This window comes from Bufo bufo, chromosome 1 (genome assembly GCF_905171765.1).
Source record: "Bufo bufo chromosome 1, aBufBuf1.1, whole genome shotgun sequence".
Taxonomy (NCBI): Eukaryota; Metazoa; Chordata; class Amphibia; order Anura; family Bufonidae; genus Bufo; species Bufo bufo.
This window is the reverse complement of record NC_053389.1, coordinates 231,504,636-231,516,962: the sequence shown is the minus strand read 5'-3', so window position 1 is coordinate 231,516,962 and position 12,327 is coordinate 231,504,636. Positions and strand designations below refer to the sequence as shown.

The 12,327-nt window shown below is 41.8% G+C and overlaps 1 protein-coding gene across 3 annotated transcripts in view; it reads left to right on the top strand.

Moving 5' to 3' along the window:
• Window positions 1-12,327, top strand: part of RAD52 (RAD52 homolog, DNA repair protein) — a 115,126-nt gene that overhangs the window by 63,808 nt on the left and 38,991 nt on the right. The window contains exon 10 of one of the 3 annotated variants that reach the window (XM_040436515.1): window positions 8,229-8,321. The exons of the other annotated variants lie outside the window; for them this stretch is intronic. Coding sequence (XP_040292449.1) covers window positions 8,229-8,321 — 93 coding nt within the window. The remainder of the gene's footprint in view (window positions 1-8,228; window positions 8,322-12,327) is intronic. 3 annotated transcript variants of the gene reach the window in all.

Sequence of the window (12,327 nt, the reverse complement as noted above, 5' to 3'; positions counted from 1 at the left end):
GGTGCAGTTATATGTTCTAAAGTCCTTTTTGTCTGGTATAGTGGCAAAAGAAAAATACTCACCTAAAGAATTATTAGGAACACCATACTAATACGGTGTTGGACCCCCTTTTGCCTTCAGAACTGCCTTAATTCTACGTCGCATTGATTCAACAAGGTGCTGATAGCATTCTTTAGAAATGTTGGCCCATATTGATAGGATAGCATCTTGCATTTTTCCAGTCTTCAACAGTCCAATTTTGGGGAGCTCATGCAAATTGTAGCCTCTTTTTTCCTATTTGTAGTGGAGATGAGTGGTACCTGGTGGGGTCTTCTGCTGTTGTAGCCCATCCGCCTCAAGGTTGTGCGTGTTGTGGCTTCACAAATGCTTTGCTGCATACCTCGGTTGTAACGAGTGGTTATTTCAGTCAACGTTTCTCTTCTATCAGCTTGAATCAGTCGGCCCATTCTCCTCTGACCTCTAGCATCCACAAGGCGTTTTTGCCCACAGGACTGCCGCATACTGGATGTTTTTCCCTTTTTACACCATTCTTTGTAAACCCTAGAAATGGTTGTGCGTGAAAATCCCAGTAACTGAGCAGATTGTGAAATACTCAGACCGGCCCGTCTGGCACCAACAACCATGCCACATTCAAAATTGCTTAAATCACCTTTCTTTCCCATTCTGACATTCAGTTTGGAGTTCAGGAGATTGTCTTGACCAGGACCACCCCCCTAAATGCATTGAAGCAACTGCCATGTGATTGGTTGACTAGATAATTGCATTAATGAGAAATAGAACAGGTGTTCCTAATAATTCTTTAGGTGAGTATATTTGCCATTCAGCAGTGGAGTTATATGTTCTAAAGCCCTTTTTGTCTGGTATTAGTGGCAAAAGAAAAATATATTTGCCATTCAACGGTGCAGTTATATGTTCTCTAAAGCCTTTTTGTGGAGTGTATAAGTGGCAAAAGAAAAACATATTTGCCGTTCAGCGGTGCAGTTATATGTTCTAAAGTCCTTTTTTGTGTGTATTAGTGGCACAAAAAAAGTATTTGCCGTTGTGTGGAGAAGTGATAAAATTGCAGCCCTTTTTGGCGTGTATTAGTGGGAAAAAATGGGCCTATTAGCCGTTGTGTGGTGAAGTGAGAAAATTACAAACTTTTTTGGGGTGTTTTAATTTCCTTTTTAATTATTTATTTGATCTAACAGTATGTCAGACAGAGAAGTGCCAGACCCTGCACAGGGGAGTGGCAGAGGCCTAAATGTTTCTGGCACAGGTCGCAGCAGAGTAAGGGGGCGTGGCAGCAGGAGTCGCAGCGAGAGGCCTGAGCTCCCAGTGTTATCTAGCGGTCGTGTCTTGACCAGCAACCCAGCGGTTCCGGAATGGTTGACTCGGTCAACCACTTCGTCCCAAGTGATATTGGACACCCCCAGTCAAGAGTCGGTGGGTTCGTCAGACACAACCCTTAGTTGGCAAGGCCCAGGAGCAGGACCTGTGCCCTCACCTGTCCTCAACCTGCCTCTGTCCTTTTCTGTTCCCTCAGCCAGAGAAGTATTATATGCTGTGGGCTCAGCCCCATTATACAGCGAGGGCGAGCTACTAGAGGACAGTCAGCAGCTACTGGCCAGCCAAGATTACTCTTCTAGGTGGTCAAGTAGTAACGAGGAGAGTGGCGTGGGAGCTGGTATTGCGAGCGGTGAGGCTCCTGACCCAGAGACCGTTGAGAAGGACATCAGTGACGTGCAGACAGTACTCGATGATGATGATGTAGCTGATCGCACTGGGGAGCCTGGTGAATTAGGGGCTTCATCATCATCGGGAGAAGAGGGTGGCAGCTTGCCTGTGAGGCAGTGGTGGAGCCAGCAAGTTGCTAGCATGGCCGGGAGTCAGCAGAGTGGCAATAGTGGGAGGTCGGTTGCCAAACGTGCCCAGGGTAGACCACCCGCTTTGCAGGAGCATACCTGCCCGTCGCAAAGTGGGAAAAAGTCGCAAAGTGGGAAAAAAAAATTAAGTAAAAAAAAAGTTGAAAAAATAAAGTTTCCCCCCCAAAAAAATTTAGTTTCAAGTAAAAATAAACAAAAATGTAATTTTCCCAAAATAAAGTAAAAAATAAATTGGTTAAAGATAGGGGAAAAAAAGTAGATATATTAGGTATCGCCGCGTCCGTTTTGACTGGCTCTATAAACATATCACATGACCTAACTCCTCAGATGAACACCGTAAAAAATGAAAAAAATAAAAACTGTGCTAAATAAACAATTTTTTGTCACCTTACATCACAAAAAGTGTAATAGCAAGCGATCAAAAAGTCATATGCACCCCAAAATAGTGCCAATCAAACCGTAATCTCATCCTGCAAAAAATGAGACCCTACCTAAGATAATCAGAAAAACTGAAAAAACTATGGCTCAGACTATGGAGACACTAAAACATGATTTATTTATTTTTGTTTAAAAAATGATATTGTGTAAAACTTACCTAATATGTATACTTTTTTTTTTATTTATGTAAGTTTTACACAATAATATCATTTTTTAAACAAAAAAATCATGTTTTAGTGTCTCCATAGTCTGAGAGCCATAGTTTTTTCAGTTTTTGGGCGATTATCTTAGGTAGGGTCTCATTTTTTGCAGGATGAGATGACTGTTTTATTTGCACTATTTTGGGGGTGCATATGAATTTTTGATCGCTTGCTATTACACTTTTTGTGATGTAAGGTGACAAAAAATGATTTAGCACAGATTTTATTTTTTATGGTGTTCACCTGAGGGGTTAGGTCATGTGATATTTTTATAGAGCCGGTCGACATTGACGCAGGGATATCTAATATGTATACTTTTTTTTTTATTTATGTATCGCCGTGTCCGTGTCGACCGGCTCTATAAAAATATCACATGACCTAAACCCTCAGGTGAACACCATAAAAAATAAAAAACTGTGCTAAATCATTTTTTGTCACCTTACATCACAAAAAGTGTAATAGCAAGCGATCAAAAAGTCATATTCACCCCAAAATAGAGCCAATCAAACCGTCATCTCATCCTGCAAAAAAATGAGACCCTACCTAAGATAATCGCCCAAAAACTGAAAAAACTATGGCTCACAGACTATGGAGACACTAAAACATTATTTATTTTTGTTTAAAAAATGAAATCATTGTGTAAAACTTACATAAATAAAAAAAAAAGTATACATATTGGGTATCGCCGCGTCCGTAATAAGTTGCTCTATAAAATTATCATATGACCTAACCCCTCAGGGGAATACCGTAAAGAAATGAAAATAAAAACTGTGTAACTGTGTAAAAAAAAAAGCAATCACATCTGTCATGGCCACATTACAAAAGTCAATCCCCTTTCAATGGACTACAACTTACGTCACCTTTTTCGGTATTAAAATCACCCCATCCTTTTCTCAACTATATACCGAAAACTTTCTGCCCTTGCCGAAACGTCTGGAGGATCTCATTAATTCCTGGGACATCGCTTTTGTCTCATGGTTTGGACGACAAACTTTAATAAAAACCATACTTTTACCCACAATTTTATATTACATTCAAGCATTGCCAATACCCATCCCTAAAGCGTATTTTAGTAGGGTTCAAGGCATTTTTACAAAATTTCTTTGGGGCGGGAAAAGGCCTAGATTGCCGCTTAAACAGGTTGTGCAACGCCCATGTTTTGGCTGGCTTGGAGTCCCGGACCTATATAGCTACTACAAGTCAGTCTTCTGTCTAAGATGTTTAGAATGGCTACGGACATATACTAGCCGATTAGATATTGTGTCAGAGAATGACATGTCAAATATTCCATTACGCTCTTTACTTTTTGTGGAGTATTCACACGCTTGCCACACTTTGAACACGCCGTGCCCATTCACTACTTATGCGTTGCATATATGGTCACGTTTTCATTGGCTCACTCTACTTACCGTTTTGAATACCTTGAGGGGTGTAGTTTCTTAGATGGGGTCACTTTTATGGAGTTTCTACTCTAGGGGTGCATCAGGGGGGGCTTCAAATGGGACATGGTGTCAAAAAAAAAACAGTCCAGCAAAATCTGCCTTCCAAAAACCGTATGGCATTTCTTTCCTTCTGCACCCTGCCGTGTGCCCGTACAGCAGTTTACGACCACATTTGGGGTGTTTCTGTAAACTACAGAATCAGGGCCATAAATATTGCGTTTTGTTTGGCTGTTAACCCTTGCTTTGTAACTGGAAAAAAAATATTAAAATGGAAAATCTGCCAAAAAAGTGAAATTTCGAAATTGTATCTCTATTTTCCATTAACCCCTTAAGGACTCAGCCCTATTTCACCTTAAAGAGGACCTTTCACTAGAATAGAAAATCTAAACTAAGTATACAGACATGGAGAGTGGTGCCCAGGGATCTCCCTGCACTTACTGTTATACCTGGGCACCGATCCGTTCTCCCGGTATAGCCTCCGGTATCTTCATATGTTCGGCTCCACCCAGTTGAGCCTGCCGGCGTCTCCTTCTCCCATGCTGTAGCGCTGGCCAATCGCAGCTCTCAACTCATAGCCTGAGAGGTTTTTTTTCTCTCAGGCTATGAGCTGAGCGCTGCGATTGGCCAGCGCTACAGCCTGGGAGAAAGAGACGCCGGCAGGCTCAGCTGGGTGGAGCCGAACATATGAAGATACCGGAGGCTATACCGGGAGAACGGAGCGGCGCCCAGGTATAACAGTAAGTGCAGGGAGATCCCTGGGCGCCACTCTCCATGTCTGTATACTTAGTTTAGATTTTCTATTCTAGTGAAAGGTCCTCTTTAAGGACTTGGCCATTTTTTGCAAATCTGACCAGTGACACTTTATGTGGTGATAACTTTAAAACGCTTTGACTTATCCAGGCCATTCTGAGATTGTTTTCTCGTCACATATTGTACTTCATGACACTGGTAAAATGAAGTCCAAAAAATTCATTTTTATTTATAAAAAAATACCAAATTTACCAAAAATTTGTAAATAATTGCAAATTTCCAAGTTTCTATTTCTCTACTTCTATAATACATAGTAATACCTCCAAAAATAGTTATTACTTTACATTCCCTATATGTCTACTTCATGTTTGGATCATTTTGGGAATGATTTTTATTTTTTGTTATTTACAACATTCATCTGACAGGTTAGATCATGTGATATTTTTATAGACCAGGTTGTCATGGATGTGGCGATAACCTAATAATGTTTACTTTTTTTTTTATTTATGTAAGTTGTACACAATGATTTCATTTTTTAAGCCAAAAAAAATCATGTTTTAGTGTTTCCATAGTCTGAGAGCCATAATTTTTTTTCAGTTTTTGGGCGATTACCTTGGGTAGGGTATGATTTTTGCGGGATGAGATGACTGTGTTATTGGCACTATTTTGGGGTGCGTGTGACTTTTTGATCGCTTGCTATTACACTTTTTGTGATGTAAGGTGACAAGAAATGGTTTATTTAGCACAGTTTTTATTTTAAATTTTCTACGGTGTTCATCTGAGGGGTTAGGTCATGTGGTATTTTTATAGAGCCGGTCGATACGGACGCGGCGATACCTAATATGTCTACTTTTTTGTCTAGTTTTACACAATAACAGCTTTTTTCAAACAAAAAAAATGATTTGTGGAAAATGACGTTTTTGTTTATTTTTACTTGAAACTTGAATTTTTTTTGGGGGAAAACTTTATTTTTTCAACTTTTTTTTTTTTTTCACTTTATTTTTTGTCCCACTTTGGGGGGGTATATTCCTTTACAATGCATTCCAATACTTCTGTATTGGAATGCATTGGCTGTATGTGTGTACTGTGTGTATTACTCATACAGCTTCTGGGGCCTGTGAGATCCAGGGGGCTGGATCTCACAGGCTCTTCACCGGAAGGCAGCGCAATGCATTCCTTAGACATCGCGCTGCCTTCCATGCCATCGGGTCCCCCCCACAGCCGCATGGGGACCCGATGGCACCGCCGCAACCGCAGATCTGAATTGACCCCCCCCGGCGTTGTGACAGGATGCCCGCTGAATGATTTCAGCGGGCATCCTGTTCCGATTATCCCCCGCCGCGCCGCAATCGCGGTTTAAACCCATGACGTACTGGTACATCATGGGTCCTTAAGGACTCGGGAAACATGCCGTACCGGTACGTCATGCGTCCCTAAGGGGTTAATTCTTGTGGAACACCTAAAGAGTTAACGATGTTTGTAAAATCAGTTTTGAATACATTGAGGGGTGTAGTTTCTAGAATGGGGTCATTTTTGGGTGGTTTCTATTTTGTAAGCCTCACAAAGTGACTTCAGACATGAACTGGTCCTTAAAAAGTTGGTTTTTTAAAATTTCTGAAAAATTTCAAGATTTGCTTCTAAACTTCTAAGCCTTGTAACATCCCCAAAAAATAAAATATCCCCAAAATGATCCAAACATGAAGTAGACATATGGGGAATGTAAAGTAATAATTATTTTTGGATGTATTACTATGTATTATAGAAGTAGAGAAATTGAAACTTGGAAATTTGCAATTTCTTTTGCAAATTTTTGGTAAATTTGGTATTTTTTAATAAATAAAAATGATTTTTTTTTTTACTCCATTTTACCAGTGTCATGTAGTACAATATGTGACGAAAAAACAATCTCAGAATGGCCTGGATAAGTCAAAGCGTTTTAAAGTTATCGCCACATAAAGTGACACTGGTCAGATTTGCAAAAAATGGCCTGGTTCTTAAAGAGGACCTTTCACCTGGAAAAACATTGTGCACTAAGTATGCTGACATGGAGAGCGGCGCCCGGGGATCTCACTGCACTTACTATTATCCCTGGGCGCCGCTCCGTTCTCCCGTTATGCCCTCCGGTACCTTTACTCACTAAGTTATAGTAGGCGGTGTCTTCCCTTGTTCTGTGGGCGTCTCCTTCTCCTAGGCTGCAGCGCAGCGAAAAAAAACTCCCAGGCTGTGAGCTGTGCGCTGCGATTGGCCAGAGCTGCAGCCTAGGAGAAGGAGACTCCCACAGGGCAAGGGAAGACACCGCCTACTATAACTTAGTGAGTAAAGATACCGGAGGGGATAACGGGAGAACGGAGCGGCGCCCAGGGATAATAGTAAGTGCAGTGAGATCCCCGGGCGCCGCTCTCCATGTCAGCATACTTAGTTCACAATGTTTTTCCAGGTGAAAGGTCCTCTTTAAGGTGAAAATGAGCCTGGTCCCTAAGGGGTTAAAGACCATTGCTATGGCTCATCTGTCTCCGACTAGGAAGACAGAGGGGCGGTCCTTCATACTGCATGCCTGCATTAGGCTTCAGAGTGAGGAGGCGTGTCTCTCAGTAATTCAATCTGATTGGCTGGCAGGAAGCTGCTGGCTACAGCATGTTTGTATGTGACTTAAGGGAATGCAGTTTTGGCCTCAGAGAACTGGCAGTGGAGCCATCTTGAGAAGATCCTCATAACGTAGGATTCAAAACAGACGTAACTAAGGGGAATACTCAAGGAAAACAGTGGAAAGTGAAGAAACTAAAGATTGCTTTTTGCATAATGCTACTGCAGCAGTAACATATGCTAAAATCGATATTTTTTATTTTATTTTTTTAATAAAAATATGGCAGTTATCCTTTAAAAAGCACCACTTCTTGGCCTGTACCGGTCGCTTTACTGCAGTTACTAGATTATCTGTCATTGTAATCCTGCCTGTATTCATATCACAGGATCCATTATTCACAATAGGGGATTGCCAGAGATTATCTATTCTTTCCTTGTACAGGTCACCGAGCATGCCTAGAAAATTCTCCCATAGAAGTCAATAAGGTCCCCTCCTGACCATTATGTCTATGAACCATGTGGCTGCCGTAAAGAAATTTTCTCTAATTGATGTTAAGAACAGCAGCTCCCATACTCATGTTCAGAAATGAGAATAAATCTGCAATCCTCATTTGGATTGTTTTTTAGCTTCCCACTACAAAAATGCAAAATGGCGCCGTTATTTGTCCTGCAAAAAACAAGTAAAAATGTTTTGGCTTTGAGAAACCAGAGAGTAAAAAAAATGAAAGTTGACTCCGTCCTTAAGGGGCCAATGAGAGTTTCCAGCTTTTTTAAGCCAGTGCCAGAAAAGAAACGTTGGACAAAGCCATAACCAGAAAGCTGTGTCCACTGTGCTGTGGCCATGCCGGCGTCCTGCCGCTTAGCTCCCATTGCCTTTTAATTGTTTGATTTACTCAGTGATTTGAGGTATTTTTATAATATTTTCCTGACCAATTCTCTCTTCCTTTCAGGAATATCTAATGTTCAAAGGGTTCCCCCTGTAGGTCACAGCACCCCAGCATCAGTGCAGAACGTACCTACAACAGTGGATGAGTATCTGGCAGGTGAGGCTGTGCACTGTCACCCTTGGCAGTTTTGAGATTGGTCCTTAACCCCTTAAGGACCCTGGGATTTTCCATTTTTGCGTTTTCGTTTTTTCACTCTTCGCCTTCCCATAGTCCTAACTTTTTTATTTTTCCAATCATATAGCCATATGAGGGCTTATTTTTTGTGGGCCAAGTTGTACTTTCCAATGGCACCATTTACGGTTGCATACCATGTAGTAGGGAGCTGGAAAAAATTTCTAAATGGGGTACAATTGGGGAAAAAAATGCAATTCTGGTAAAGGTTTTTATTTTAAAAAAATTTACACTGTACACTATCCGGTAAAATTGACCTGTTATCTTCATTCTCCAGGTTAGTACGGTTCCAACGATACCACACTTGTATAATTATTCTTGCATTTTAATACTGAAAAAAAAAATTAAACCCTTTGAGGAAAATTATATATTTTTTTCATAACCATATTCCGATCCCTATAACTTTTTTGTAGCTATGTGTACGGGGCTGTGTGAGGGCTAATTTTTTGCGGGACGATCTGTTCTTTTCAGTGATACCAATTTTATATGTGTGCAACTTTTTGATCACTTTTTATGAAAAAAATATTGGGCAGTTGAAGTGACAAAAAATGGCAAATTGGCTGTTTTTATTTATTTTCCCGCTACACCATTTGCCGTATGCCATTAATATTGTTATATTTTAATAGTATGGACATTTTCACTCGTGGCGATGCCCATGATGTTTATTTTTTTTTTTCTTTGTTAAGTATTTTTATTTTAAGGAAAGAGGGGTGATTTGAACTTTTTATATATTTGTGGGAAAAAAATGTAACTTTTTTTTACTTTTTTTTTAAGTCACCTTGGCTGACAATAACTGGCAATCATTCGATTGACCATAGTATTCAGTGATGGCTAAATAGCCATCATTTAAGACTTCATTTGCACTATATCAATACAAGGCTGCGACCTAGTGGCCTGTATTGATATATACATCTAATTGACTCTGAAACCTGCTTGAGGCTTCAGTCAATTAGCTCAAGGTAACAGGTCCCCCGATCTCAGCTGGGGAACGCTGTTACCGGACCGGAAGCTCGCGACCTCCGATTCCGGTCTGCGCAGATGCCGTGGTCACATTTGATCATGGCATCTGAAAGGTAAGATGTATGCCGTGGGTCTCTGCTATTTAAAATAGCAGAAACCCTGCGGCTAAGTAGCTTCACGCGTGAGCGGGTGCCATGTTTAGGGATCGGACCCATGACGTACAGCTATGTCATGGGGGGTTGTCCCACTTTGCTTTTTCAATCTTATGAGCAGTAAATGTCCTGATAACTTCCTGGTTTGACTCAGGCAGTTGAGTGAAGGCCGGCCACGCCTCCTCATGACTCACCCTGAGAGCTCAGTCCTTGCGTGCTCATTCATGTGGATGAGTCATCTTTCTGGAGCCTGCAGAGTATGTAAAGCCCATCCCCCTGCTGGGGAATCACTCAGTGACCATTGACCAATGCTAGTGAACTAATGTAGTAACTTGTGGCTGTCCTGCATTCTAATACACTTTTACACATAAAACCTGTGTTACAAACCCATTCTGTGCAGCAAAAACAATAAATCACTACAGCCCAAATGCATGTTAGCTAGTAGCCAGATGATCTGTGCTAAATATAGATAGATATATTCACTGACTTATTACCCAGCTTTCCCGATGTCTGATATTATCACTGACCTATTACCCAGCTTTCCCGGTATCAGATATTATCACTGACTTATTACCCAGCTTTCCCGGTATCAGATATTATCACTGACTTATTACCCAGCTTTCCCGGTGTACAATATTATTACAGACTTATTACCCAGCTTTCCCGATGTCTGATATTATCACTGACCTATTACCCAGCTTTCCCGGTATCAGATATTATCACTGACTTATTACCCAGCTTTCCCGGTATCAGATATTATCACTGACTTATTACCCAGCTTTCCCGGTGTACAATGTTATTACAGACTTATTACCCAGCTTTCCCGGTGTCTAATATTATCACTGACCTATATTACCCAGCTTTCCCGGTATCAGATATTATCACTGACTTATTACCCAGCTTTCCTGGTGTACAATATTATTACTGACTTATTATCCAGCTTTCCCGGTATCAGATATTATCACTGACCTATTACCCAGCTTTCCCGGTGTACAATATTATTACAGACTTATTACCCAGCTTTCCCGGTGTCTAATATTATCACTGACTTATTACCCAGCTTTCCCGGTATCAGATATTATCACTGACTTATTACCCAGCTTTCCCGGTGTACAATATTATTGTACACCGGAAAAGCTGGGTAATAAGTCAGTGATATCTGATACCGGGAAAGCTGGGTAATAAGTCAGTGATGATATCTGATACTTATTACCCAGCTTTCCCGGTATCAGATATCATCACTGACTTATTACCCAGCTTTCCCGGTATCAGATATCACTGACTTATTACCCAGCTTTTCCGGTGTACAATAATATTACAGACTTATTACCCAGCTTTCCCGGTGTCTAATATTATCACTGACTTATTACCCAGCTTTCCCGGTATCAGATATTATCACTGACTTATTACCCAGCTTTCCCGGTGTACAATATTATTACAGACTTATTACCCAGCTTTCCCGGTATCAGATATTATCACTGACTTATTACCCAGCTTTCCCGGTGTCTGATATTATCACTGACCTATTACCCAGCTTTCCCGGTATCAGATATTATCACTGACTTATTACCCAGCTTTCCCGGTCAGTGATAATATCTGATACCGGGAAAGCTGGGTAATAGGTCAGTGATAATATCAGACACCGGGAAAGCTGGGTAATAAGTCAGTGATAATATCTGATACCGGGAAAGCTGGGTAATAAGTCTGTAATAATATTGTACACCGGGAAAGCTGGGTAATAAGTCAGTGATAATATCTGATACCGGGAAAGCTGGGTAATAAGTCTGTAATAATATTGTACACCGGGAAAGCTGGGTAATAAGTCTTATAGACTTATTACCCAGCTTTCCCGGTGTCTGATATTATCACTGACCTATTACCCAGCTTATGGGGGGGGGGGGGGGGTGGATGGCATTTATGGGGGGGGGCATCTGTGGATGGCATTAAGGGGGGGGGGCATCTGTGGATGGCACTTATGGGGGGGGGAGCATCTGTGGATGGCACTTATGGGGGGGAGCATCTGTGGATGGCACTTATGGGGGGGAGCATCTGTGGATGGCACTTATGGGGTGGGGGGATCTGTGGATGGCACTTATGGGGTGGGGGGCATCTGTGGATTGCCGCCTGGACTCCTTCTGGGCACCAGAGAGCACGGCGTCCTCGGTTGCTATGACGCCGTGCGCTCCCTCCTGCCGCCGGAATACAGTGATACACTGCTATGATCTATAAGAGAGTATCACTGTATTCCGGCGGCAGGAGGGAGCGCACGGCGTCCTCGGTTGCTATGACGCCGTGCGCTCCCTCCTGCTGCCAGAAAACAGTAATAAATTGCTATGATCGGGCGCATGCGCAAAACTATGCGACGTGCGCGCTCAGTGTGAGTGAGAGGCCGGCTGCAGGATCGCAATAGATACCAGTGCGCAGGTGCGGCATGGATGCGGCCGGCGAGATGTGGCCGTATCCATGGGATACCAGCACAAACAAAGGCAAGTGAAAGGAGCATTTTTAGGCTGAATGCTATGTTTTTTTTTAATTAGATGTATTATAAGAAATGTTCAGTGGGGGGCAATTAATTAATGTAACCCTGTTTAATGAAGTGGTACAACCCCTTTAAAGGGGTTGTCCGGGATCAATATTTAAAAAAAACTAACAAAAAAAACAAAAAACAGTTAACTCACTATTAATAGCTGTTTCAAGGCCCCCCCCAGATGTTTTTATGCATTTATCCACTTCAGCAGAGCTCCGACAGTCCACCACCGATTGCTTACATCTAAGTTTGTGTGCGGTAACTTCCTGCCGCACTGCCTTGTGGGTCCCAG